At 51.7% G+C, this 26,673-nt stretch overlaps 5 protein-coding genes across 15 annotated transcripts in view; 3 read left to right on the forward strand and 2 right to left on the reverse strand.

Moving 5' to 3' along the window:
• The window catches only part of LOC112645075 (arginine esterase), a 40,676-nt gene extending 36,347 nt beyond the window's left edge, over positions 1–4,329 (reverse strand). The window contains exon 1 of the mRNA XM_035711092.2: positions 4,202–4,329. The gene's annotated coding sequence lies outside the window, so the exon portion shown is untranslated. The remainder of the gene's footprint in view (positions 1–4,201) is intronic.
• KLK15 (kallikrein related peptidase 15) overlaps positions 1–6,864 on the forward strand; it is a 21,478-nt gene extending 14,614 nt beyond the window's left edge. Inside the window, exons 1-5 of one of the 5 annotated variants that reach the window (XM_035711070.2) lie at positions 4,367–4,617; positions 4,906–5,189; positions 5,309–5,459; positions 5,710–5,890; positions 6,492–6,632. In XM_035711070.2, the coding sequence (XP_035566963.2) occupies positions 4,382–4,617; positions 4,906–5,189; positions 5,309–5,459; positions 5,710–5,860 (822 nt within the window). In that variant the 5' untranslated portion in view covers positions 4,367–4,381 and the 3' untranslated portion in view covers positions 5,861–5,890; positions 6,492–6,632. Of the gene's footprint in view, positions 4,618–4,905; positions 5,190–5,308; positions 5,460–5,709; positions 5,891–6,491 lie in introns of those variants that run through there. The other 4 variants (XR_007409941.1, XM_025424121.3, XM_049108655.1 and 1 more) reach the window with 4 other exon arrangements.
• KLK1 (kallikrein 1) overlaps positions 1–12,713 on the forward strand; it is a 19,391-nt gene extending 6,678 nt beyond the window's left edge. Inside the window, exons 1-5 of one of the 2 annotated variants that reach the window (XM_025424105.3) lie at positions 8,353–8,460; positions 10,181–10,340; positions 11,353–11,639; positions 11,788–11,924; positions 12,505–12,713. In XM_025424105.3, coding sequence (XP_025279890.3) covers positions 8,415–8,460; positions 10,181–10,340; positions 11,353–11,639; positions 11,788–11,924; positions 12,505–12,660 — 786 coding nt within the window. In that variant the 5' untranslated portion in view covers positions 8,353–8,414 and the 3' untranslated portion in view covers positions 12,661–12,713. Of the gene's footprint in view, positions 1–8,352; positions 8,461–10,180; positions 10,341–11,352; positions 11,640–11,787; positions 11,925–12,504 lie in introns of those variants that run through there. The other variant, XM_049108625.1, reaches the window with a different exon arrangement.
• The window catches only part of LOC112645081 (uncharacterized), a 23,623-nt gene extending 3,081 nt beyond the window's left edge, over positions 1–20,542 (reverse strand). Inside the window, exons 1-5 of one of the 6 annotated variants that reach the window (XM_025424116.3) lie at positions 20,447–20,542; positions 17,777–17,977; positions 14,453–14,599; positions 13,913–14,005; positions 12,997–13,729 (exon numbers count right to left, since the gene is read on the reverse strand). In XM_025424116.3, coding sequence (XP_025279901.1) covers positions 13,542–13,729; positions 13,913–14,005; positions 14,453–14,599; positions 17,777–17,977; positions 20,447–20,468 — 651 coding nt within the window. In that variant the 5' untranslated portion in view covers positions 20,469–20,542 and the 3' untranslated portion in view covers positions 12,997–13,541. Of the gene's footprint in view, positions 1–12,996; positions 13,730–13,912; positions 14,042–14,452; positions 14,600–17,776; positions 17,978–20,446 lie in introns of those variants that run through there. The other 5 variants (XM_025424115.3, XM_049108708.1, XM_049108697.1 and 2 more) reach the window with 5 other exon arrangements.
• On the forward strand, positions 20,502–25,462 carry LOC112645070 (uncharacterized). The gene is made up of 5 exons (XM_025424098.3): positions 20,502–21,586; positions 22,033–22,310; positions 22,867–23,013; positions 24,801–24,932; positions 25,249–25,462. The coding sequence occupies exons 1-5, from the start codon at positions 20,754–20,756 to the stop codon at positions 25,314–25,316; spliced, it is 1,458 nt and encodes a 485-aa protein (XP_025279883.1). The 5' UTR covers positions 20,502–20,753; the 3' UTR covers positions 25,317–25,462.
• Positions 25,463–26,673: the final 1,211 nt, after the last annotated feature.

Genomic DNA, 26,673 nt, shown 5'->3' on the forward strand with positions numbered 1-26,673 from the left:
AGACATAGCTATTTTCTCAGATGTGCAGAAAATAAGACTAGAAGAATACACAGGAGCTAAAAGATGTCTTAGTAGCATCAGTTGTCCCCAGGAAGGGGAATGAGTGGGATGGTGGACAGAAATGCTAGAGGGAAACTTGCACTTGTTCACATGTTGAACCATATACATATAGTGTCTGTTCAAATAAAAGTAACTTAAATTTTAAAATCACACAAAGTTACCATTTTAGAGCAAAGGGGAAATGAAATGAACATTCACTACTCTCTCTGTCTTCCCAGCACCTCTAAACACTAGTCCACATTTGGAATATTTTCCCCAACACAGGCATCCACAGTTTCCAGGAAGGAAACCAGCCTCCCATACAGTTAAGACCTCAGCACATGACCAGACTCTACCAATAAAGAGCCATACTACACTTGGAATCCGCCTCCAATAGTAGGCATGGACCCTATTCTGCTAGGTGTGGCCACAGCTACCTCCAGGGTCCCAGGGCACCAGAGAAAGGGGTTCCCCAGTAGAGTCCAGGCCCCAGAGATGGGGGTGCACAGGGCAAGCGGCAGTGTCACACCCAACCAGCCAGTCCTCCAGGGGCTTTTTGGGCATGATCCTGATCACTTGTCCCTGGGAGCCCAATTCTCTGGCCTTCCACAGATTCTGCAAACTCCCCCAACATCCTGTATAAATCTATTTTCTACTTAAACTAGCTTTAATTGGCTTTGTTGCTTGTCATGAGAATCCTGACTCCTCTAGGGAGTGTATATCAACGCCGTACAAAGTCTCCCCAAGCTCTTCTGAAGCACTGCTATTCTGCTCTTGGGAATACCCCCAGGGTAATTGTGCTCCAAAACAGTATCATAAATATGGGAGGAAGTTCTGAACTGTTGTTTTTTGCCCACCTTCCATATCCATTCCCACTCTTCTGGCAATAGCAACTTAACTTTGTTCAGAGGAACTCTCTGCCCACCTTTTGTCCTTCTGCTTCTGACAGAAATGACCCCTCCACCTACTCGTAAGAAAAGCATGTGATCTAGACCCAGCCAGTCATAGCATGACATCTTCCTGACCACAGCAACTTTTGTGGAGCAGAGTGAGAAATCCCAGAGAAGTAAATCTGATCCCATCAGAGCTCATCCTGAGATCCTTGCTTGAAGGCTACAGAAGACAACTTACTGTCTTTTCCCCGGGTGTTCACAAAAAGAGAACAGAATCTGGGTGCTGCTGATGGGCCCCATTGCCACTGCATGGACATAGCTGGCCTGAGGGCCCAATACAGAGGAAGTTCACAGAGACATGGCAAGAGATAAGTCCCCTAATGACACCCTCTAAGCACCATGATCCAGTAGTACCTGAACCGGGGCTAGATCTTTGCCTCTATTCTTTTCCATAATGTACATCCACCAACCTGAGTTCGGGAGGTATACAAGAAAGAGATATCCAAAATAAGTAAATAAGATTAATACCACACGGTGTTGCAGAAGTATCATGAACTTACTTGAGGTCTGAAATGAAGGTAGGTGCAATTGGCTGGGGAAAAAAATCCTTATAATAGCTAACTCTGCTGTAGTGCTTGATACGTGCCAGGCATGATTCTAATCTGTCTATGTGTTGTTTTGTTTTTTAACATTTTCTTTATTTATTTGAGAGAGAAAGTGACAGAGTGAGCAAGAACACAAGTAAGGGGATGATGAGCAGGGAGCCCAATGTGGGGCTGAATCCCAGGACTCTGGGATCACAACACAAGCTCAAGGCAGATGCTTCACCAACTGAGCCACCCAGGCACCCTGTCTTCTACATATTTTAACTTGCTAATTCATCAAACAATGCATGATTAGGGATTACTACCACTACCATTTTAGAAACAAGGAAGCTGAAGCACAAAGAGATTAAAGATTATGCCCAAGATCACCCAGCTGACAAGTGGTTAGGCCAGGACTCACACCCAGGCACCCTAGATCCAGATTCTGGTCAGCCTCCTGTTGCAGTGCTCAAAAGCACCAGAAACACACAGAGACCTACAAGGAAGCAAAAAGTTTCTGAAGGAGTTGGAAATCATTTTTGGGTTGTTTTTTTTTTTTTTAGGATTTGATTTATTTATTCATGAGAGGCACACAGAGAGACAGAGGGAGGCAGAGATACAGGCAGAGGGAGAAGCAGACAACATGCAGGGAGCCTGATATGGGACTCAATCCTGGGACTCCGGGATCACACTCTGAGCCAAAGGCAGATGCTTAACCACTGAGTCACCCAGACATCCTGACTTTTGAATTTTTTTTAATCATCTTGTTAAAAAAACACTGTTTGAAAAAATGAGGGAGAGGGACACCTGGTGGCATAGTCAGAGGAATGACTGGCTCCTGGTTTCAGCTCAGGTCAGAATCTCCAGGTCCTGAAATCAAGCCCATCTCAGGCAACAGGCTCAGCACAAAGTCAGCTTGGGACTCTCTCTCCCTCTTCCTCTACCCTGCCCCCCTTCACTTGTGTGCTCTCTCTCTCTCTCTCTCAAATAAATAAATAAATAAATAAATAAATAAATATTTTTTAAAAGTTAGGAAAAGTGGGTGCCCAGGTGGCTTAGTCAGTGAAGATCTGCCTTCAGCTCAGGTCATGATTCCAGGGTTCTGGGATCCGGTCCTGCATTGGGTTCCTTGCTCAGTGGGGAGTCTGCTTTGCCCTCTACCCCTCCACCCTGCTCCTTCTCTCTCTATCTCTTTCTCTTATGAATCAGTTAAAAAAAAACTTTAAAAAAATAAATATAAAGTATAAAAATATAACAATTCAAGGCAAGAACATATAAACTGATGGGTGCATCCATGGTATCTATTTTGGCATCCCAAAAATATTTGGGACCAAATATTTTTTTTGTTTTTTTAAAAAATATATTTATTTATTTATTCATGAGAGATACATAAAGAGAGGCAGAGACATAGGCAGAGGGAGAAACAGGCTCCCTGAGGGGAGTCCAATGCAGGACTCCATCTCAGGACCCCGGGATCACGAACTGACCAAAGGCAGATGCTCAACCACTGAGCCACCCAGGTTCACTTGTTTTCATTTGACAGGGGAGCAGGTTGAGGCTGGAGAGAGGTGGCCACTATGTCAAGGTGACCCTGGGTACTAGGAAAACTCCAGACCATGTTCAGCTACCACCCATGGAGAATTTAAGTGTAACCTGATGCCTCTACTCTGGACAAGTTGAAGGTGGATTTTCATTATGCCCCACATGACCCTCACTTCTGCAGGCTCCTTGAAGCTACCCCCTGCTGTCAGCCTCCCCTGAGGCTCCTTCTGTGCTCTCTTCTCCCTGCCTCCCTCCTGCCTGCTGCACTCAGCCAGGGCCTCCACCCTCCTCCAGCTGGTACTGGCTGGGTGCAGCCTCGATGCCCAGCTGTTCAGCTCACACCCTCCGTCCGTCTTTGGAGGACAACAACCCCACCCACCCTTGCTTTCTTAAGCCCCCTGTCCACCACATCCGCATTCCCCTGACCTTGCCAGGGCCCTTGGCCCAGTTCCTGACGCTGGTAGGCAGAGTATGTGCATTTGGTCTGGCTGTGCAAATTCCTGCCCCAGGGTGGGTGTCTGTGTGTCTTGCTGTGACCTTCAGGGGTCATAACCCCCATTGCCCAGTAGTGGATCATGGTCTTATGACCTTGAAACATCCCTGCTTAGGTAGCCTTATGCATGGTGCTCTGGGTGTGTGTGTGTGTGTTTGCGTGTGGTGGGCTTTCAAAGCCCTGTGTGTCCAACTCCAGTCCACATGTGGGAACCAGGTCCCCTGTGTGAAATTTAGGTGTGAGCTTTGAGGTCCAAATCAGTGTCTGTGTGTCTGCGTGTGCACGCGCATACTCATGCTTGAATTCTCCAGATTCAACATACCTATGAAGGTCTGTGCTGTGATGATATCTGAAGCTGCTAACCCATGGAGATGCAGGTGAATTTCAGCTTAAATTGCTCTCCACATCAGTTCCTAAGTTTGGAACACTGGCTGTGCCTCTAGGTTTGCCCATGACCTTGTGTGGCCACATGCGCATTTGGCTGAGATGTTCTGACTCTAGAGCCAAGACTGTGTGTCATACATACCGAGTGCCCACATCCACTTGATGGTCTATGACAGCTTGGTGACCTTGAATGGCTTGTTCCAAGTGGCCATCTTCCTGGTCCCGGTCTCCACTTCTCACCTCAGGGGACTTCTTGGCTTCTGAACCTTTCCCACCTATGTGCTCTCCCAGAATCCCGTAGTACACAGGAAAGGGCCAAGAGCAGGGGGACAGTCCTGGAGCAAAGCAGCAGCACTTGTAAAGGCCAACAGAAGGCAGGGCTAAAAAATTCAAGGACAGGGATGTCTTCAGAGGTTGGAGGAAAGCACAAATGAAAAATACATCGTATGGGCAGAGTGCACGCAAAGGTGTGGGACCCAGGGAAAAGCCTCTGTCCGCAGGGATCCTCCTCTGCCCTTCTCCCAGCGGTCCAGGACGACACTGACAAGATCCTGGGAGGCGAAGAGTGTGAGCCCCACTCCCAGCCATGGCAAGTGGCCCTATTTGAGCGTGGACGGTTCAACTGCGGTGCTTCCCTCATCTCTGAGCACTGGGTGCTGTCTGCAGCCCACTGCCAAACCCGGTATGAAGGCAGGGCTCAAAGTCCTCAGGGGCACCAAGGGTCTAGAGATCAGAGAATCTCGGATTGTGAGGAGGAAAGAGCCGGAGCCTAGGGGCTGAGTTCCAGGTGGCCGCACCTCCTTGGTCCCGAGAGGCCAGAGGCGACCACTACTACTGGCTTCAGCGCCCCGGGCAGGGGCGGAATGGCATCTCCAGATTCCCAAAGGGTGGGGGACCCCAGCATGCCCACTCTTTGATCTCTGTGCCTCCTCCTCGCTCCACCTGCGATAATCATCACCTGCCCGCACAGCTTCATGAGAGCGCGCCTGGGCGAGCACAATCTGCGCAAGCGCGATGGTCCCGAGCAGTTGAGGACCTTGGCTCGCATCATCCCACACCCGCTCTATGAAGCACACAGCCATCGCCACGACGTCATGTTGCTACGTCTAACCCGGCCCGCGCGCCTCTCCCGGCAAGTGCGCCCCGTGGCGCTGCCCACGCGTTGCCCCCAACCGGCCGAGGCCTGCGTGGTGTCCGGCTGGGGGCTGGTGTCTGATCACAAGCCTGGGACCAAAGGGAGCACAGACTCACAAGGTGCGTGACAGGAGGGGCTGGGTGTCAGGCCTCCAGGGACCCTAGCCGTCCAGGGCTCTTGGGCGAGGCAGGCAAGGGCCTGAAAATACAGATTCACTCAAGTCCACTGTCCTCCCCAGTGAGTCTCCCAGATACCCTGCATTGTGCCAACATCAGTGTTATCCCGGCTGCCTCTTGTAACAAGGACTACCCAGGGCGCCTGGTGGCCTCTATGCTGTGTGCAGGAGCAGAGGGTGGAGGCACCGAGTCCTGTGAGGTCAGAGCCACGGGGTAGGGGAAATGGTTTGGGAGTTGGGATGGGGTAAGGTTGTGCTTGCTTTGGGCCACAGAAGATGTAGACATAGGTTTGGGGATGGAGAAGAAAGAGCGGTTAGAATGGGGCCAGGGGGAGGCTGAAGATGAGGTGGAGTTGGGTTTGGGGTGGATGATGTGCTGTTCCGTTTGCAACATCCTGAGCTTGAGTTAGGGATAGGAATGGGCTTGGTTTGATTTTTTTTTTTTAAGATTTATTTGTTTTCAGGAGAGAGAGAGCAGAAGGTGAGGAGGGGGCAGAGAGAGAGAGGGAGAGAGAGAGAATGTCAAGCAGACTCTCTGCTGAGAGCATGGAGCCTGGAGCCTGGAGCATGATGTGGGGCTCCATCCCAGGACCCCAAGCCAAAGTCAAGATCTGACGCTAATCAACTGTGCCACCCCGCGCCCTGGTTTGATTTTTTTTTTAATTTCATTTATTCATGAGAGACAGAGAGAGAGGCAGAGACACACGCAGAGGGAGAAGCAGACTCCGTGCAGGGAGCCTGATGTGGGACTGGATCCTGGGTCTCCGGGATCACGCCCTGGGCTGAAGGCGGCACTAAACCGCCGAGCCACCTAGGCTGCCCAAACCCTCAACCCCCTGGTTTGATTTTAAATGGAAAATATGTTGGGTGGAATTGGGGACAGGGTACATTTTGTCTAGGATGTGACAGACATGATGACTGGGATTGGTTGTGTTGCCAGTGAGGATAGGCGTAGGTCTGGTTTGACTCTGAATGGGGAAGATGTAGGGGCTGGCCTGGGTCGGGGTTACACGGGGAGGACTGAACATGGGTGGGCCGGGTTGTATTGATTGTGTTGGCACGGGGTTGGGTTGGATTGGTGTGCCTTACATTGGGTTATATTGAGTTGGGGTGGGGTGGGATGGCATGCAGTGGGGTGGGGTGGGGTGGGATTGGAGTTTGACCGAGATGGTCAATGGTGATTAGGATAAGGATGGGGACACTGGATCCAGAAGTTTCCCATTCAAACTCTCCCTTCTCCACACAGGGTGACTCCGGGGGACCCCTGGTCTGTAGGGGAGTCCTGCAGGGCATTGTGTCCTGGGGTGACGTCCCCTGTGACACTACCACCAAGCCTGGTGTCTATACCAAAGTCTGCAGCTACTTGGAGTGGATCAAGGAAACCATGAAGAGGAACTAACTATTTGGGCCTGACACTGTGTCTCTGGCTGAGCACAAGCTCCCACAGCTGGCCAACAACCCCATCCTGACCTGGGACAGAAGGGATAGAATCAAGCCATCCCTCAAGACCTCATTTGTCCAAGGCCCACATGTTAGGGCTTGTCCCGTCTTAGGCCAGAGCCGGTGCTCAAGGTCACCTGTTGAAACACTGAGATAACAAGAGTGCTGATGCAAGTTTCTCTGTAGGAGTTTCTGTGACTTTCTCCTGGCGATGAAGGGAAGTGGGAACCAGACACTGGGAGCGGACCCAGAGCCTCTGTACCTTGTTCCTTTTCACCCACTGCCCCGATGCCTCGGTGAAGAGAAGTGGCTTGAAGGAGGGCTCCCTCCATTCACATATGCATAGGATCAGCTGTGTAATCTTTAGGAAAAGACCCAATGCCCCTCAGCTCTGATTTCCCCATCATAAAACACAGCTCATCAAATTGCTTACCTCACGGGGTTGTAAGGGATCAAATGAGGAAGTTCACATGAACTGATTCAAATAGTGCCTGGCCCTGGGCAAATATATCTCTGGACCCCAGTGAAAGGACCCAGCACACTCTAGATGATCAAGAATGACTTCATTTTCTTCGATATTTAGCTGTGGGCTTCCTGGTGGCCAGGCAAAAGGGCCAGTGCTCTCCTCCCCTTAGACACACAGCAGAGGCTGGGTTACCCTGTGGCCTACTTTAATTTTACAGAAGAGCCAAGGGAATGTGCCTTTGAATTTAACATTGAGGCTGCAGATTTCTGGTTCCCGATTCTCCACAGAGATCACCCCAAAAGGTGATTTTCAAGGTCGCTGATAGTTGAACTACATCAACCTGGCTCCTGTGACCTAAATATTTTGAATCAGTCTCTGTGGAGGGACGCTCTTGACCATAGAAGGCAGACAGTCTGGTATTCGTGGAACTTTGGAGGATATAACCTTGAGCATCCAGATCTGGGGAGCATGGAGTGGGGGGCAGGGCGTAATGGGATTCCAACATTGCCTGGGGGCAAAAAGAACTCTGGATTTTGAAATGTGAGGGAACTTATTCAGGGAGACCACTGAAACTTCATCGTTCTGGATCTGGGGGCACTAGGATTGTGGTGGTAGGTACCCTAAGAAATTATCTGGAGAGAAACAACAGGAAGGGACCTAGATCCTGAGTCAGGCAGTGCAAGAACCAGGGTGTTCTGAGAGCTGAGCCTTACATTTCAGAGGCGGCAGAAGCTGGGAATCTACACTCTGGCTCCAAGCGGTGCGGGGAGAAGGGATTCAGAGCCCCACTGCTGGTGTTTGAAGATATACCGGGTTTTCGGGTGTGTGACTTTACTTGGGGTTCCGGTATGCAGGGCTTTGTATTGGAGGTCAGAGATTCCTCCACGCTCTGTTTCTTGTCCCCCTCACTCACACCCTCCACATCCTCTCACTGGCTCTGTCTCCAAGAGCAGGGGCCCAGGAGCTCCAGGCCCTGCCCTGTCTGGCCTCAGGCCCCAGGAATGCTTCCAGGATAATCAGACCCTGCAGAACAACAGGTGCGCACTCTCCCGCCCCTTGCATAGCACTGGGGTAGGAGTAGGTGTCCAGTCCCCAGGCAGCAGGGGCAGGGCCTTGGCCAGCATCTGGGTGCCAGCAGGGCAGGGGCGGAGCCCCAGGGTGGGGCGGGGCGGGGCGGGGGGTGGGGGGGAGATGAGGGATTTAAAACACTCCTTGGGGAGGCTTCCAAGCTCCCAGCTCACCACCAGCCTGCCCGTGGTCACCATGTGGTTCCTGGTTCTGTGCCTTGCCCTGTCCCTGGCGGGGACTGGTGAGACAGTGGGGATGATGTGGGAGGGGGAATGGGCCTGACTCTCATGCTCCCTCACCTCCCCACGACCTCTTCTCCTCCCACAGTCCACCCCAACCCAGGTCCCAGGCTCTTTCCCAGGCCCTTAAAGTCCTACCCCAGCCTGTCCTCGTTGTCACAGTCCTCACTCTTGCCCTAAGTCCCTGCTCCCTCCCAGGAACCCCCAGAACTATCTCCTCTTCTTCACTCAGACCCTGCTCTGAGCCACTTGACCAAAGGGGCAGAGCCTGGGCCACCTCTGTCTCCCCCTTTGGGGGGCTCCAACTCTTCCAAGGAGTGCACCCAGTCCCGATCACCCCCTCTCACCTTCTAGTTCTCTATGGCTCTGGCACCTGAGTCTGCAAATCCTTCGGCACCCTGGTGACTTTTCCCACCCAGCTGTCAGCTCTCAACTAGGTCTTCCACTGCCTGGCATCTGCTTCCCTTGAAATCTTCCCAGGACCCCCAAATCCCACCAGACACCTATGCTTCTCCCCACACAGACTTGCTGGCCCCTGACTCCAGGTGGGGCCCCCGTCCTGGTATGAGGATTCTACAAATGTCTCTTCCTTTCCCAAGTCTTACCCCTGAACCCTGATCCAGCATCGCCCCCTCTTCTCCCTGAGGAACAACACCGGAACCCCAAACTACGGATTCCTTTCCTTGTAGAATTTCCTTCCTCCCCAGGATCCAGGCTTCCCTAAGTGAATCCCTCCAGTTTGGCGCTGGTTTTCTGGACTTCCCTCCAGGAACCCAAATACCTTCAGAGCCCAGCTGGCCTGCCCCACTCCCCCACCCGGACTCCAGCACATGACTCTCAAACCCCACATCAAGTGTGTCCTCCCTGCATTCCCACAGCTGCTTGGCCCCAATATGCCTCCATCTTCATTCCTGTCCAGACTCCCCCCCCCCCCCCCCCCCGCAGAGAACCCCAGATCCTTCCACTACCCTCAGACCCTGAACCTCATCTGCATGACAATCACCCAATCCAGAAGAACTACCATCTGGCTCTGTCTCCCCCTGAGCCCCCTCCCAGTCCTGGCCCCAACCCCAGTTCCAGGGACCCACCCCTCTCACAAAACCATTCCTGTTCAAGGCCCAAGCCCCCAAGGGATCTTCTCCCTGCCCCAATCAAAGGACCAAAGCCAGACAGACTCCTTAGCCCAGATGCTATTCTTGACCTCTCAGACCTCCTTCCCTGCATCTTCCAGAACCCCCAAAGCCCAACATGACCCTAACTAATCCCTCAGCCTGGGATTCTTGGAACCCCCAAAATCTTTCTACCCAGCTCTTGAGCCACTGTCTCGGAGCACACATTCTCTGTTTCTAGCTTCCTTTTTCCCCTCTCAGAACTCACAATTATCTGCTCCCCAGCCCAAGACCCCAAATCTCCCCCACATTGCCCAATCCCTATACCACATGCTGCTCCAGATGCTGCCTTCTTGTCTCCTGCTTGATCCTTGTGGTTGGCTCTGTTCTCAGCATCCTCTCCCCACCCAGGACCCACCACCAACCCACAACCCCAGGGATGGCTCTAGAATTCCAGAACCTTCCCCAAATCCCTGCCCTCTCCCCAGAACCCTGTCCTGCTCCCCTGCCCCAACATCCCTCCAACCGCATGCACAGCACAGCTGCCTCTCCTAGCCCTGGCCCCCCGGGCCCCACTGCCACCCCACCTGTCCTGACCCAGCACCCCCTGCAGGTGCCGCACCCCCTATTCAGTCCCGGATCATAGGCGGCTGGGATTGTACGAAGAATTCTCAACCGTGGCAGGCAGCTCTGTACCATTACAGCAAGTTCCAGTGTGGGGGTGTCCTGGTGCACCCAGAGTGGGTGCTCACCGCTGCCCACTGCATAAACGAGTAAGTGAGGGCAGGGCATTGCGGACGACGGGGTATCCACTCTGGCACTGTCCCTGGGTTAGCCTCAGGGGAGGCTGGGGAACTGAGGGAAACAAAGGTGGTCCTCCTCTAGGTCCCATGGAGAGTGGCAGGGACGACCCCAGGGAAGCCCTCCCAGACAGCCTGTGTCTCTCTGTCTCTCCTTACAACTATCTTCCTGTGTCTCCCCGCCCTGTCTCTCTGTGTCTCTCAGCACCTGGTGCTGTCAGTGTCTGACTGTGACTTATCTCTATCTCCCACTCTCTCCTGTTCTGGTATCTGTGTGTGTCCCTGTGTCTGTCCTCCTCTGGGTCCCTCTGCTGCATCCCTGTCACTGTATGTCGCACTCTTCATCTCTCTGCCCCATCTCTCTCCTTGGGTCTCTGCCCCATTGCTGCTGAACACCCTCCAGGACAGGAGTGAGAGGGACCCCCATAGAACAGGAAGGGACTATCCGGACTTGTGTGTGTATGACAAGGATGCCCTCCAGGGGTACACACGGAGGGCTGTTTCTGCTGGTGCCTTGTTGGGGCTCCGAAGGAAGGAGGAGGAGAAGGGAAGGAGGAAGGTAGGCAGGGGGTGGAGGAAGGGGGAGAAGGTCCAGGGAGGGACGGGACCGACCTTGGGCTGGTGGCCAGGCCACCCGCTGCTGGGAACCAGCCCCACAGCCCCTGCTGCAGCTGAGCCAGTCCCAGGCCCCCCCTCCTCCCGCGTCTCCCCCTCTGCTCTTTCTCTTCCTCACACTGCCTGTAGTCTTCACTCTCTCCCTTTGTGCTCTCTCTTTTCACCCTCCTCGTCTTCCTCTCTGGCTGACCTGTCACGTCCTTCTGTCTCACTTATGGTTTTTCCTCGTAGCTCTTTTCCTTCTCAACTGTCTCTCTCTCCCCATTTCTCCACGTGTCTGTCTGTCTTCGGGACCCTCCTCCAGCTCCCTGGTCTCTTCTCCCTATCCTGCCTCTCTATCCTCATTCCTTGGGGCCCCCTCTCTCCTCAGCAATTACCAGCTCTGGCTGGGTCGCTACAACCTGTTCGAGCATGAAGACACGGCCCAGTTTGTCCAGGTCAGAGAGAGCTTCCCTCACCCTGAATTTAACCTGAGTCTCCTGAAGAACCATACCCGCCTCCCAGAAGAGGACTACAGCCATGACATCATGCTGCTGCGCCTCGCAGAGCCCGCTCAGATTACGGATGCTGTGAGGGTCCTGGACCTGCCCACCCAGGAACCCCAAGTGGGGAGCACCTGCTATGCCTCTGGCTGGGGCAGCATCGAACCCGATAAGTGTATGCCAGGGCCAGACCCTGCAGCCTTTAGTCCAGACACTTGGCTGTCGGGAGGAGGGGGCTGGGGTCTGGACTCTGGACCTGAGGGAGGACGGGCTGAGGAGTCACCTGGGGTCTGGCCACCGCCCTTTTTCTCTCTGGTCTGTAGTCATATACCCAGATGATCTCCAGTGTGTGGACCTCGAACTCCTGTCCAATGATATATGTGCCAATGCCCACTCCCAGAAGGTTACAGAGTTCATGCTGTGTGCTGGACACCTGGAGGGCGGCAAGGATACCTGTGTGGTGAGCCAGCCTGTCCTCCTCCCCCACCCCCAGGCATCATGGAATTGGGGGAGGGACTTAGGTTCCAGACTGCCTACTGCAGTCTCCATTGCTTCCCAACACCAGCTCCCCCAAGGGAGCCTCTGGGCCCTCCCCCTGCCACTTTTCCTCCCATACCCTCATCCTGATATCACACCAGTCTCCCTCCACATCAGAGTCCATCCCTTCCTCCTTCACTTATTTACTGTCTAGTCAGAGAAAGCTGTTTGGGAGAGGTGACATCAGAGATGAGCCCTGAAGGTCAGAGGGTCAGGTGGATGGATCCCCCTCCTCTTCCTAACTGACTTGTCTGATGGGACTATTCTCCTGGACCCCGTGCTGTGTGCAAAAACTGGACCCTGAAGTCCCATCCCCATTGGCCAAGCCTCGAACCCGGAGGCTGTCCTCTCTGGTGGAATCCCACCTGCCCTCTGGAGAGAACTGTGTCCTTTCTGGGAGCTGGGGAGTCACACTCTGCCTCTGTGAGCCAGCTGTTAGAGCTGGTGCTGTTAGAGCTGGTGCTTAGGCTGACCTTTCCTTTCCTCCCCCCCTTGTTTTGCAGGGTGACTCAGGGGGCCCACTGATCTGCGATGGTGTGCTTCAAGGAATTACATCCTGGGGCCACGTCCCATGTGGCAGTCCCAATATGCCTGCGGTCTACACCAAAGTGATTTCACACCTGGAGTGGATCAAGGAGACCATGACAGCCAACCCCTGAATGCAACCATCATGTACCTACCCCCAGTAAAATCAAATACGCATCAAATCGAATACGCATCAACTTCACATCACGTTTGGTATCATCTGGCCTTCCAGACTCTGGGTGCCTGGAAGCCAGGAACCCATCCCACCTGTGTACAGCCGCTCCAGCCCTATCAGTCCCTAGGCAGGAGGCGAGCAGGAAGGAGCAGACGCGGGCATAGACAAACCTGCAGAGAGGCTCCGACCCCAAAGGGCAAGGCAGGGACTCGAGACCAATTGGCACACCAGTTCACACACACTGGGCCCAACCCTGCGCTGGGGCAGTGATGCAAGGAAGGGTCAGACTTAGAGGTTGTGAGGTGCCCACGTTTTACTGTGGTGGAGAAGTCAGGGAGGGCGAGGGGGGAGGAAATCTTATCCCAGGCCACGCCTTTCTGGGGGAGAGGCCGGTTCTCAAGTGGGGCGTAGCTACATTAAATGCTGGAACGCACGCATAGTGTCCCACCGGGGGTGTGACTGGATCTCCTGGGCAGGACTCGCCCTCAGAAAGCGAGGAAGGCACCTTCGGCGCGTGGCCTGAGAGGGCTAGGTTAGGCACCCAAGGAATGGCCCTAGCTAGGTCCGGACACCGGGCAGGCTGAGTGCCGAAACCCCACGGGAGGGGGCGGTGTCACACTGCAGGGGTGGGGGCAGCTCAGGCTTCAGTGGGCGGGAACAGAGCTGCAAAGGGTAGGCCCCAGCTCGAGGGGTGGGCTTTCCTCGGAAGGCAAGGCAGGTTCTTTGGGAGTGGGGTGTCGAAGGGAGGTCTCATCTCGGCACGTGGCCACGATGAGGGGGCGGGCCCGCTATCCTGACTGAGGTCACCGGCAGCATCCTGAGAAGCTCGGGTGCGCCTGCTTAGAGAGTCGCGGAGGTGACTGCGTGGGGCTGCTGCACCGTGTGCTTGCGGTCCGCGGTGGACGGCTGTTCGGACTCGCGTCTCTGGCTCTTCTGCTGCGAGGCCCACCGACGATAGCTCACCCGCCGCTCCTTGAAGGCCGTCCCTTGGCTCCACATGCCCAAGTGGTTGAAGTAGTTCAGAGCTCCTGGGGGCCGGGGGCTAGTGGGCGTGGAACTCCGAGCACCGCCCTAGGCCCCGCCTCTTCTCACAAGGCCGCCTCCCTTCGGGTCCGCCCCTCTCCTGGTCCCTTGCCCTGCCTCGAGTTCTCCCCGGCTCCGCCCCCTGCCCCCCGAAGCACCCCCTCTTCCTCCCGAGTCCCCGCCCTCACCGACCCACAGCATCAAGGCACCAGCGCCCCAGCACAGATAGGTGGTCACCAGGTAGGACACCTGTGGCCTCGGCTTCAGTGTCTCGCAGTTGACTACAAAGAGCGTCATACTGAGAATAATCAGGAACCCTGCACTGGAGTGGAGCCAGAGATGGACACAAGAATGGACAGGGATCCCAGGACCCCCCAAAAGAGAACAGAGACAGAGACAGTTTCTCCCCTCCCACCCTGCGTGACATGCAATGCGCACACACACTCAAATGACAGACATAAAGACGCCCGGACAGAAGTGGAAAGCACGGGATGGGAAACAGGAAGGAGAGAGACCTACCCCTACACTCACCTCGACTGAGAAAGTAGAATTGAGATCCATGCAGAAAGAGTGGGGCAGAGACCCCAAGAGACATTCAAACACAGAGACCCAGCACATAGCAGGACAGAACCTTAAGATAGCTCTCCCCAAAGCCAAAAAGAGAGTCCTGAGTAGAGACAATGGTGGGGGGGGGGGGCAGGCACCCCTTCCCCCAGGCCCACACTTACCAATGCTGAAACTGAGAGAACTGAAGACAAGATCAATCTTACTAAGGCGTTTGAAGCCTGGCCGGAAGGAGAGCCCCATGGCCAGGAGGAGGAAGAGACACAGGGTCAGGGCCAGCATCATGAATCCCATGCTCATATGGATAAGAACTAGGAGAGAAGGAAATGCTCCACAGTCATCCACACACAGTCTCCAAAGTCACCCTCCAATCTCATCCCACTGACATCCCCATGAGCGGTCAAACAGATACCCCAAAAGTTTGGCTACAGATATCCTCAACTTCACCCCCACTCCTGTTACCTAAGTCCCTTCCTAGAAACCCCAAAATCACTCTCGCTCTCACAAAGTCACCCCAGGTACCTGTAAAGCCAAAATGATCCCCAATTGTACCCTCAAAGTTGTCCCAGATCACCCCCACCAACCCCAAAGTCAATCCCAGAACCCCCATAATCAACTCCACCCATACTTCTAAGGCAACCCCACAGATGACCCGAGTCACCCCCACTCATATCCTCAAAGTCACCCCACAGAATCATCTCAATCATCTCTAGAGTCACCCTGACAGAAATTTTCAAAGCCATCCCACTCAAACTCCCAAAGATATCCCACAGAAACTCACAATAATATCCTCTATATCATACCAGACACCCCCAACGGCACCCTCAAAATTACTCGACACTTTAGTTACCCCCAGTCTCTAAAGTCACCCTACTTCTGCTAAAAAAAAAGTCTCTCCATTTCACATCTCAAGGTCCCCTAGGCATCCCATTTACACTCCCAGAATGTCCCCCAATATCAGTCCCATTCACATCCCACAGCTCCCTACAGACTTTCTCCAAATTACCCACCTTGATCCCCAGAGCACACACATATGTACACCCAAGAAAAACTTCCAGATAACCGAAAACCACATAATCACTCTGTTTAAGTTACTATGTATCCAATACACGATTAAGAACAAGAATTTTGTCCCCTTCTGAGAATTACGTCTCTTTTTCGCCCTTCCCTACATTGCCTACTTTCTGAACAGTGCGAGCCTGCTTCAGCCAAATAAGCTAAGACTCCATCTGCTTTGTTTCTGGCAAACTGTGTATCTTTCACACATAACCAGAAACCTACCCAGATTGTAAAAGCTTAGTCATATATACAGAATAGCAAGATTCCTGTGGGGTTCAATCACAGAATCCCGGTAGAGAGCTGCTCATGACATATCCTTGCCTTCTGGGGCCACAAAAAGAGTCATATGACTCTGGCTGTGCCAATTTCAGTGCCCCACAACCCAGGCCACGGTGACTGGCCCAAAGATGGGTACATGAGCAAAGCCAACCAGTCAGGCTCTGCCCTGGGACTTTTTCTAACTGAAGCGGCTAAGGGCTTTTTTCCCCTAGTCTATAGGATTGTGAGCCTGTGCCTGAGCCCTGGACCCAGTTTGAAGCGGGCAGCAGATCTGATAGATTAAAACTAAGAAAGGAACACAGACAAGAGTAGAGGAGAAAGAGTTGAGATGACATTCAAGTCATCCCAGAGACTAACCCATCTTGTGGTTTGGTCAGAAGTAGACATTTGTGGCATAAGCCTTAATGCCCATCCCCACTCACACCTCATCAGTGCATTGCATTGCTCTGGCCACTATATTGGGTTTGGGGTACTCGTGGGACCCGATCATACAAGACTTCTGCCAGAACCTTTTGTGTTCTTTTTCCTGCCTGACCTGAGGCCCACATTGTTAGCAGTTCTGCCAGTTGTTTGTCTGTCTGCTCTCAGATCCATTCCCCACCCTCGCCTGTTCTGTATTGCAAGGACTACATTTCTGAGCCTCCTTTGCTCACTAGCTTAGCAGTATGCTTGGCTAATGGGCAGCACCAGCAGAAGACTGGCTCTGGAAGAAGAGGACAAGCCAGGGCCTTTATTTCCCTCTCACTAATGCCACCACCACCACCACCACCACCTCAGCTGGTGTCTTTAGCAGTAGCCACATTTTTTTTTCTGTGACTCTAGCCACCTCTAAGCAAATCCTACATGAGTCTATGCCTTCCAGATGGCTCCAGCTTCCGGGCTCTGCTAATACCACCACCTCCCTTTCTTCTGTCTCTATCTTTATTACCCTCTGAAGCGTCTAGAATGATTTATTTTCTTAACTAGATCCTGACTTACCACTATATGGAATGAAGCCAATTCCAGTAGCCAAGAAATATACAGATAATAATGACCCTGAGATCATGACCCAAGCTCAAGGCAGATGGTTAACCAACTGAGCACCCAGGCGCCCCATCCTCTACGTGTTTTAACTTGCTTACTCTTCAAACAATGCATGATCTGGGATCACTACCACTGCCATTTTAGAAACAAGGAAACTGAGGTACAAAGAGGTCAAAGATTATGCCCAAGATCACCCAGCCAACAAATGGTTGAGCCAGGACCCACACCCAGGCATTCTGGTTCCATGTTCTGTTGCAGTACTCAGAAGCACCAGTAACACACAGAGATCTACAGGGAAGCAAAATGTTTCTGAAGGAGCTGGAAATCCTCTTTTGGGTTTTTTTTTTAATCATCTTCTTAAAAAAACACTGTTTGAAAAAAATGAGGGAGAGGGACACCTGGTGGCATAGTCAGAAGAATGACTGGCTCCTGGTTTCAGCTCAGGTCAGAATCTCCAGGTCCTGAGATCAAGCCCCATCTCAGGCAACAAGCTCAGCACAAAGTCAGCTTGGGACTCTCTCTCCCTCTTCCTCTGCCCTACCTCCCTTCACTTGTGTGCTCCCTCTCTCTCTCTCAAATAAATAAATAAATAAATAAATAAATAAATAAATAAATATTTTTTAAAAGTTAGGAAAAGTGGGTGCCCAGGTGGCTTAGTCAGTGAAGATCTGCCTTCGGCTCAGGTCATGATTCCAAGATTCTGGGATCCAGTCTTGCATTGGGCTCCTTGCTCGGTCAGGAGTCTGCTTTGCCCTCTACCCCTCCACCCTGCTCCTGCACTCTTTCTCTTTCAAATAAATAAAATCTTAAAAAAAAAAAAAAGGAGAGGAAAGAATGATGGCATCTTTAGCCATCTAACCATGAGGCAGATTGGTTTTTGGCCAATTGTAATGTTCTTCCCATGCCCCAGGACAGTCCTACTTCCCTGTTTCCTCAAAAGCCACATATAAGGCCAGGAAACTCCTTCACAAGGAACTTCAGAGAATCTCCAGAGACCCTCCTCAGAATTCCAAACATTTCCACCAAGAGCATCCAAAGAGCATCCCCTAGAGATTTTCCCCCTCTAATCTCCTGAGACACCCCCTCCTTTGAGTACTACCCCGTAGCCTGTCCAGGCTCCTACTGACCGGTCACTTGGCCCAGGTTGGCGCACTTATGCCTCCCGCAGTCTATCCAGATGCCCAGGTAGCCAGTGTAAGATCCCTGCAAGTAGGCCAGACGTCCATCCACCACGCTGAGCCCCAACAAGGTTGCAAGGATGCTGAAGACCAGAGACCAGCCCCGCAGGATGAACTTGGGGTCCTCCTCCCAGGAATAGGCCACACTGGCTGGGAAAGAAGAGAGTTCTGGGGACCAGGTTCCACCTATGACCCGCTGCTGTATGCTAGTCTCCATTTCTAACCACAGCCACATCTCTGGCCCACCCACACCTCACCTTTTACTCCATTCTCAATCCTTCCTCCCACAGCCATCTCCTCACCCCCACTCACACCCCAGTTCCAACCTCAGCCCCATCTCTGATTCCAAACCCACCCTCACTCTCATCTCTAACACCCAACTCAGCCCCCTGCACAATCCCATTTGAAGTCCAAACCTAGTTGTTTTGTCTTCAGCTCCCCATCTTCCACTACCTGTCCCCAAAACCCCAGCTCCATCTCTACTCTCCACCTCACCCCCTTATCTAGAGCCCTGTCACAAACCCCAGTCCAGGACACACACTGTTACAACATCCAAAGTGTGTTTGTGAGTCTGAGACTCATGGTGTCGACAGAATGAATGCAGGTAGTGCACTCTGCATTCACCAAGCCCCAATCTTCCCAACTGACAGGGACCCCTGCTCCCCATCCCTTGCTCACTTACCCCCAGTCACATTAGACTTCACAGGGTCTCTCTCACACCCAGAGCTTTCCCACCTCAGCACCTCCACATGTGGTTCAGGCTGCTCCTTCTGCCTGGAGCACTCTTCTCCCACCCATACCCAGTCCACCCTAACCACTCTACATCTCAGCTCCCACAGCACTCCTTCCATGTCTCCTTCCCAGAGCTCCCCCAGCCCAGTCCAACCTCAATTCATGGGCAAGCTCACCCACCAAATGCTCCCACTGTGCCAGATGCAACTCTCTCCTACATTGGCATCCCACAGACTTGTGCTTCCCTCCTTATTTCACTAGTTTCTTCACTACCAGTCTTCCCCCATGGACTTCTGTGATGGCTGGGAACAAATATCTTCTGTCTCCCACTGCACGCTCATCAGCTGGTATGGAGCTATGCTATTTGTCAGTTAAAAAGGTCAGGATCAGGAGCGCCCTGGTGGCTCAGTCAATTGGGCATCTGCTCAGCTCGGGTCATGATCTCTGGGTCCTGGGATTGAGCCCCATGTCAGGGCTCCCTGATCAATGGGGCATCTGCCTCTCCCTCTCCCTCTGCTCCTCCCCCTGCTCATGTTCTGTTTCTCTCCCTTATGAATCAATAAAAAATCTTTAAAAAAAAATAAAAGATAGCTAAATAAATAAATAAATAAATAAATAAATAAATAAATAAAATAAAAAGATAAAAAGGTAATGAGTGAACACAAGAATAATGTACTGGTGGGTGCATTCATAGTATCTAATTTTCTTTTTTGGTTTTTCTTAAAGATTTTTTTATTTATTCATGAGAGATACATAGAGAGAGGCAGAGACATAAGGCAGAGGGAGAAGAAGAAGTCTAATGCAGGACTTGATCCCAGGATCCCAGGTTCAAATCCTGAGTCGATGCAGATGCTCAACTACTGAGCCACCCAGGTGCCTCTCCATGGTATTTAGTTATAGTAATTCCTTCCCATATTTCTGTGGCATCTCTCACTGTGGATTTCAGAGATGTTGGGTATGTGGGTGTAGGACTTGAGAAGGAATTTGGGGAATGGAGAAAGTGGAGAGTCAAAATCAGTGTCTATGAAGTGTAAAAAATTCAGTAGGTTTTTAATACAATGGGTTCTATGTGCTTTTACTGTTATTGATGGACTCCATCCTTATGACACCCCTCTGAAGTATCATTACCTCCTTGGACAAATGAGGAAACTAAGGCATAGAACTGTTGGTTACTCATGTAATAATCAAAGACATCAAAGTTGGTGAATTTTTCTTTTTTCTTTTCTTTTCCTTTCTTTTCTTCCCCCATCTCCTCCCACCCCGTCCCCACCCCCTACCCCCAAAAGGCTACCACAAATGCCCAAAGGAAGGATGGGGGGAAACAGAAATTTGAATAATCTCCACCCCTGGCTGGGAAGTCTGAGTGCCTGTATTCCCACCAACCTCTTCAGACCCCTTCTCAGGCTGTGGCTGGTCCGCCTACCCCTCCTAAGCCCAGACTGCAGGTCACTGAGGGTAGGGAACAGGTCCAACGTCCCTGGGCCCCCAAGGCTTCAGGAAAAAGGTGAAGAAAGACAGAAATAGAGGAGAAAGAGAGACATTGAACTCAAAAAGGGAATAAAAGGCAGAAATTGATTCAGGGAAGGCCCTGGGGTGTGGGAGGAGGGGCAAGTCGGAGGAGGGCCTTACAAATTCAGATCTCAAGCCTTCCAGAAACTCTAAGAACTGACGTCAGAGATGCCATCAGAGATGCCGGTGTCCCAGCGCACGCTCAGCCCTGCCCAGCCCTGCCCCTACTCTGGCCTCTGCCTGGTCACTCCCTCCCACCCCCAGCCCAATCCTGACATCTCTCAGACCCAGCCATGACCGCTTCTTGGCCCAATCCTGACCCTGCCCATACCCCACATGGAAGCCACCCTAACCCAGTCCAGCCCCCATGTCACTCACACAGGGTAGAGTATGAATCCATGGCCAATGTCCTAACTTCCTGGAATCTCTCCAACTGTCATGGAACCTCCCCCTGCCCCCAGCTATAGGTCAGACTGAAGCCCTGAAGTCTAACCCTGGACCGCAGGAGAGACCAGAAAGCACAGAAGAAGGGTCAGAGAGATCCAAACCACAAAGAGCAGAGCTTGAAGCTGGGAAAGAGACCAAGAGACTTCCACATGGCCATGAAGGTGCCTGGAAGGAGGAGCTAAAGCAGTTGGCAGTTTGTTTAGTGTGTCTGGGGACTGGCCTTTCCCTGTATCTCCACATGTCCCAGAGACCCCAACCTGACCACAAGAGCACCCAGCCAAATGTCCTTCCAGCAGCTCCCACAAATACCCAAGAGGAGACCCAAGGCTTTCAGTCCATTCGCCACAGTCGCCGGGTCAGCATCCAGGAACCCCTGCCCATTATCCATAATCGCCGGGTCAGCATCCAAGAACCTCTGCCCACTATCCACAATCGCCGGGTCAGCATCCAGGAACCCCTGCCCATTATCCATAATCGCCGGGTCAGCATCCAAGAACCTCTGCCCACTATCCACAATCGCCGGGTCAGCATCCAAGAGTCTCTGATAGTCACCAGTCACTGGGCCAGTACCCATGACACACCATCTGTTATCAACAGCCGCCAAGTCAGTATTGAGAATGCACCAGCCACTATTAGTGGTCACCAGGCCAGTATCCAAGGCGCACCGTCAGTTACCTACAGTCGCCGTTTCAATACCCGAGATGTTCCACCCATTTTCCAAACTCCCTACATCAACACCCAAAACTCTCCGTCAATCACTCACACCCCATTGTCCAATATGGAATCGGTTATCTACAATAGCAGTCGAGCCAGTAGCAACGACAGCTGGCCAACAAGCTGGAGTCCCCACCTAAGCATTCAAGGCCTCACATTGCCAAACCAGGCCAGAGTCAATGTCCCCCCTTCAATTACTCACAGCCCCACGGTCAGTGTCAAAAGCGTTGATTCAGTCATCTGGACCTCCCAGGAGATTTTCAAAGACTCTGTGAACAGCTCCCAATTCTATCAAAATCCTCTAGACAATATCCAGAGCACACAGACAAGCATATCCACTGAGATGGATTCTGGCGGGTGAGAGGCAGAGGTCTAGGCAGTGGGCCAGGTCCTGGGCTAGAATTTGGGGAGGGCAGCACTCAAAGGTCAAGGATCAGAACCAAGGCCAGTATGCTGGAGACTGAAGGTTGGACCCAGTTGTGGCCGGAAGCTGAATCTGAAAGTTGGCCCTGGGGAGGGCTTGGCAAAAAGGCTGGATCTGTGATTGACTCAACCTGGAAACAGAATGTGGGGGTGGCAGGGTCTGGAAACTAGATCTGGAGGCAAGGGAGCTTCAAGGCTGAATGTGGGTGAGCAGGTTCTAGAGGCAGGACTTGGGGGATACAGGGCATGGAGGACGGACTTAGAGAAAAGAAAGTCTGAAGGCTAGACTGGATGGGACAGGGTCTGGCAGCTGGACCTGGGGTGGCTAGGGTGGGTGGCTGGGCTTGGTGCTGACACTGGTGGTGGGTGATCTGCTACAGGTTTCAGAACAAGGGTAGACGCAGGCATTCACAGCTGCCCCTGGCCTGGAAGCTGCTGCATGGAGCCAAGAAGATCAGCCGCCAGATGAGCCTGGCACTGACCCTGGCTGGCATGGTGATCATCAGTCTCATCTCTCTGGGCCAGCCCTGGATGCATTTCCAGGTGCCACTCACACCTCCTGGGCACCCTGATGGCTCCCTGACCATCCACATCAACACCATCTTCTTTATGCAGTGCCCTGACATCTACTGCATACAGGAGTACGACCAGAATGCTTGTAAGGCCTGTTCTATACTCACCATCCCCGGGATTCATCTTTCCTTTTCATCCCAGGGACCCTTCTCTGCCTTCCCTGGGATGGTCCTCACTGCCCCCGATTAGTCTTCCCTTCGCTTGATAGTTCTCACTACCCCTGGATAGTTATCCCTTCCCCCAGATGGTCCTCACTGCCCCAAGACCATCTTCATTGCCCTGTGCTCATCTTCAACTCCATAACACCCAACCTCATAGTCCTCAGAACCCTAAGATCTTACACATTATCCTGAGGCTCTTTCACCTCTGGAAATCTGCCCTCATCACACAGAGCTGGTTCCTCAATGCTCACCCCACCTCTCACTGCCCAAGAACCCATTCTCATTGACCCAGAGGTGAGCCCTCAATGCTAAAGGCATCTGCCTCAATATCCCTTCTCTAGAGCCCAATTCCAATTTTCTTAAAATGGGGATGAAGAGTTTGTAAGGGAGAGGGTTCATGAATATTCCCAACCTCTTTGGGGACACATGCTCAGAGCCCAAGGGCCTCTCTTAGTGTTCCTGGTCTTCTTCCTTCCCCAGACTTGTTGGACTTCGCCTGGGCCTTTCTCATCCTTGCCAGCATCGCTAGCTTCTTCCTCTGCATCATACTTATAAATATCATCTTCTTCACCAGCTCCAACTTGCGCATGCTGGACTTCTCCAACGTCATCATCAGCATCCTGGCAGGCATGGCTCTGAGATTTTTCCCTAGTGCCCATCATGATACCCAATCCCCTCCACACCACATTCTATATTCCAATCCCTTCCCCATCCTCACTTTAATTCCCTATCTCAATCCATGTCCCTCCAAATCTCCAATCCATCCCAATAAAAAATGTGAACTTCCAATACAACCCCATCTCCAGCCCCAATACCAGCTTCCACTTCGCCTCCCATCTCTATCACCAACAAATCTCAAACTCATCCATTTCCCCTTTTGGAATGTCCATCCCCATCCCAAACTGCTCTCCAACTCTATGTATTTTTCAATCCTCAAACCATCCCTATTGCCATCCCTAACCCCTCCAAATCTCAATCTCCAACTCAACCCCATACCTAACCACCCTCGACACTTGTTCCAAACTCAACCCAACCCAATCACCTGTGAACCTCACCTTCAAACTCAACCACAACCCATCCCCAACTCCATCCTCCATCCTTCTACTTCTACCCACCTTTGTCCAAAACCCATTTCCAGTTCCAACTGCATCCCAAATCCTGTCTCCCCACCATCACCAGCTCTGTGATTTGGTTCAAGCTACTTAATCTTTCTGAGCCACAGTTTTCTCATCTGTAGGATGGGGATAAAATTTCCTACTACATGGAGGTGTAGAGAGGATTGAATTAGAAAATGTTGGCACTTGATAGTAGCTATCTAATTTTGCCCGAGTCCTTACCATGACCATCCTCCCACCTGACCCAAATTACTCAAATTTGAGACTCTTGATTAGAACAGGCTAGTTGAAGAAGAGAAGGAGGAGGAGGAGGAGGAGGAGGAGAATGACAAGAACAGAAGAACAAGAGGAAGAAGAGGAGGAGGAGTCTAGTTTCGCATTTGCCTGACAAATCTCACTTTTTAGAAAAGGAGGTGGAGCAGCACTTTAATTTAGAAATGAAGGATATTATGTTCCTGCCATTTATAGTATTGACCACAACTTTTATTTGTATCAAGAAAACATTCTTGGAGAGTGATAGCAAAGCCAAGCATAGGAAACACTCAACTTCCTGCTTCCTTGTGTGCAAATAGTATTTATCCAATTTGTCTGGTAGCTCTTTCCAATTGTTGAAATATAAGGTACAAAGGGTAGAAAACACCTGGGTTTTATGTCATCTAATATGACATTTTTTTACAAAAAGAAACAACCATCTCTGATCATTCCTTTTAATTAAATGAAGAACATCTCCTATGTTATTTTTCAATAACATAACGAAAAAAATCACCCAGAGTTTCACTACCCAAAATTTTAAAAGTTGAAATACCCAAAATGAGTGGGTTTCTTGTCCACTTCTTCAGAAGCCCAAAATTAAGGACCTGATACAATGGCAATAATCAGTCTCAATTCTTGTGGGCTTACAGTGTGTGCCAGGAAATGTGCCAATCTCAACAACTTCTCATGATAGCCCAAGGAGATGAGCCCTATGGTCATGCCCACTTTACCAGTGAGGGAAATGAGGCTCAGAAAGATGGAGTGGTTGCCCTAAGGCAAGAAGGAAAGGCAGGACAAGAGCTTTGGTCTGTTGGCCCCAAAGCCTATGGTTTTAGACACCAACATGGCCGGGTGAAAGGCAGACTTGTGCTTCCAATGTGCTCTACCATGACATTGTCAGGAGCCTGTTTTCCTGCATGTGCACAGAGGTACAGGGAGGCAAAAGACAGTGGGAGAATACTAAGCAAGAGCCAGGCAGCCACACAACTATGGGCATCGATCTGCACACACCTGATGCCCCACTTCCTAACACCTGTACTCATGCAGGGACCAGCATGGTATTGGGGATCCTGTTCTACCTGATGCAGGCCCATGAATTTCTACAGGAAGGCATGACCTACAGGCTGGGGCGCAGCTTCTACCTGGCATGGATCAGCGTCTTTCTCTTCCTGATGACTGGTCTGGGTTGGGATGGGGTTGGGTTTGGGCATGGGTTTTCAGGGATACAGACAGGGATTGAGTGGGATAGAATTTGGGATGGGTGGGTGGGTTGTGGACATGGCTAGATCAGATAGGATGGAGGTAGGAGACAGGATTAGGGAGATGAGGGTGGGGATGGGTGGGCATGGGACCAGAAGTGGGAATGCGGTTGGGTTTGGGTTTGGAAATGGATTGGGGACAGGGGTAAGGGTATGATTGAGCTTGGGAGGGAATGGCGATCAGAGGCAGGCTGTGAGTTATACTTCTCACCCCCTCTGCTCTCTTCCTTTTCCAGGTTTCTTTTCCTATCTGAACTACATGAATTTCTGGTCCATCCTGGCGCTCCAGGCCATCTGGACTTAGGACACCTCTTCAGGCCTGCTCCCATAGCTTCCTGCCAAGCACATGACAACCCTACTCTCTAGTCCTCCGCCCCAACTGAGAATCTCGCCTTTTTCAGTGTCCTCCAGATCCTCCCACTCAGATTAATAATCAGTATGTTTAAATAATCTATATTTTTTGCCCAGAATGTTCTCTTAGCTCAGTACCTTGTAAGTGTTCTGGGGCAATACCATCGCTCCCTGGGCCCATTCCTTGGGCCCTCTGGCGTTGAGGGACAGGTGAGAGAGGGAGCTCAGGAGAAAGACATTGCAGGATACATGGCCAACAAACAGACCGATCTGATGGTGCCTGGCATAAAACACAGGTGGTGCCAAACAACATTTGTTGAATAGCTGATTCTCTCCAGGCCTTTAGGGCTTCATCTTTTAATTTCATGACCCGCAATAATGTGCCCCCTCTTTTTTTTCTAAAGATTTTATTTATTTTTTCATGAAAGACACACAGAGAGAGGCAGAGACATAGGCAGAGGAAGACGCAGGACCCAATCCCAGGACCCCAGGATCGTGACCTGAGCTGAAGGCAGACGCTCAACCACTAAGCCACCCAGGTGTCCCTAATATGCCCCTTCTGAGGCAAATTCTCCCGGCGCCCACACTTTACCTCCTGTCTTGACCGGCAGCCCCTGTCACCACCTCCTTTTGTCCCCTAACACACCCACACCAGCACAGAGCTATTCTTTTTAAAAATTATCTATTTATCCATCTACCTATTTTTTTAAGATTTTATTTATTCATGAGAGACACACAGAGAGAGGCAGAGACATAGGCAGAGGGAGAAGCAGGCTCCCTGTGGGGAGCCCATTGCAGGACTCGATCCCAGGACCCCGGAATCATGACCTGAGCTGAAGGCAGACACTTAACCACTGAGCCACCCAAGTGTCCCCCCATCTACCTATGTAGCATATTTTTGCTATCAGAGTCATTTGTTGGGCAGCCCCGGTGGCGCAGCGGTTTAGTGCCGCCTGCAGCCTGGGGTGTGATCCTGGAGACCCGGGATTGAGTCCCACATCGGGCTTCCTGCATGGGGCCTGCTTCTCCCTCTGCCTGTGTCTCTGCCTCTCTCTCGCTCTCTCTGAATGAATAAATAAAATCTTTAAAAAAAAAAAAAGTCATTTGTTGAGCAGAACAAGGTCGAAACTCAAGTACAAGTTTATCTCACTCCCTGGGTCCCTCTCAGGGTCTCGATTTGGGGGGTCTCCTCTACCTCCATCTCAGTGGTTAGGCTGTAAGGCTCTGTAATAAGGCTCTGCCACTTATTAGCGCTGTGACCTGTGTCCAGGTGTTGAACCATCCGGTCTGTTTCCTCAACTGTAAAAATG

The sequence above is a fragment of the Canis lupus genome, chromosome 1, assembly GCF_003254725.2.
Source record: "Canis lupus dingo isolate Sandy chromosome 1, ASM325472v2, whole genome shotgun sequence".
In the NCBI taxonomy this organism is placed as follows: Eukaryota; Metazoa; Chordata; class Mammalia; order Carnivora; family Canidae; genus Canis; species Canis lupus.

Coding starts and splice junctions, on each gene's coding strand:
- LOC112645070 (XM_025424098.3), top strand. CDS start 20,754: ATGTCCCAGAGACCCCAACCTGACCACAAGAGCACCCAGCCAAATGTC. Junction 21,587..22,032: donor ACTGAGATGGATTCTGGCGG/GTGAGAGGCAGA, acceptor GATCTGCTACAG/GTTTCAGAACAAGGGTAGAC. Junction 23,014..24,800: donor CATCATCAGCATCCTGGCAG/GCATGGCTCTGA, acceptor GTACTCATGCAG/GGACCAGCATGGTATTGGGG.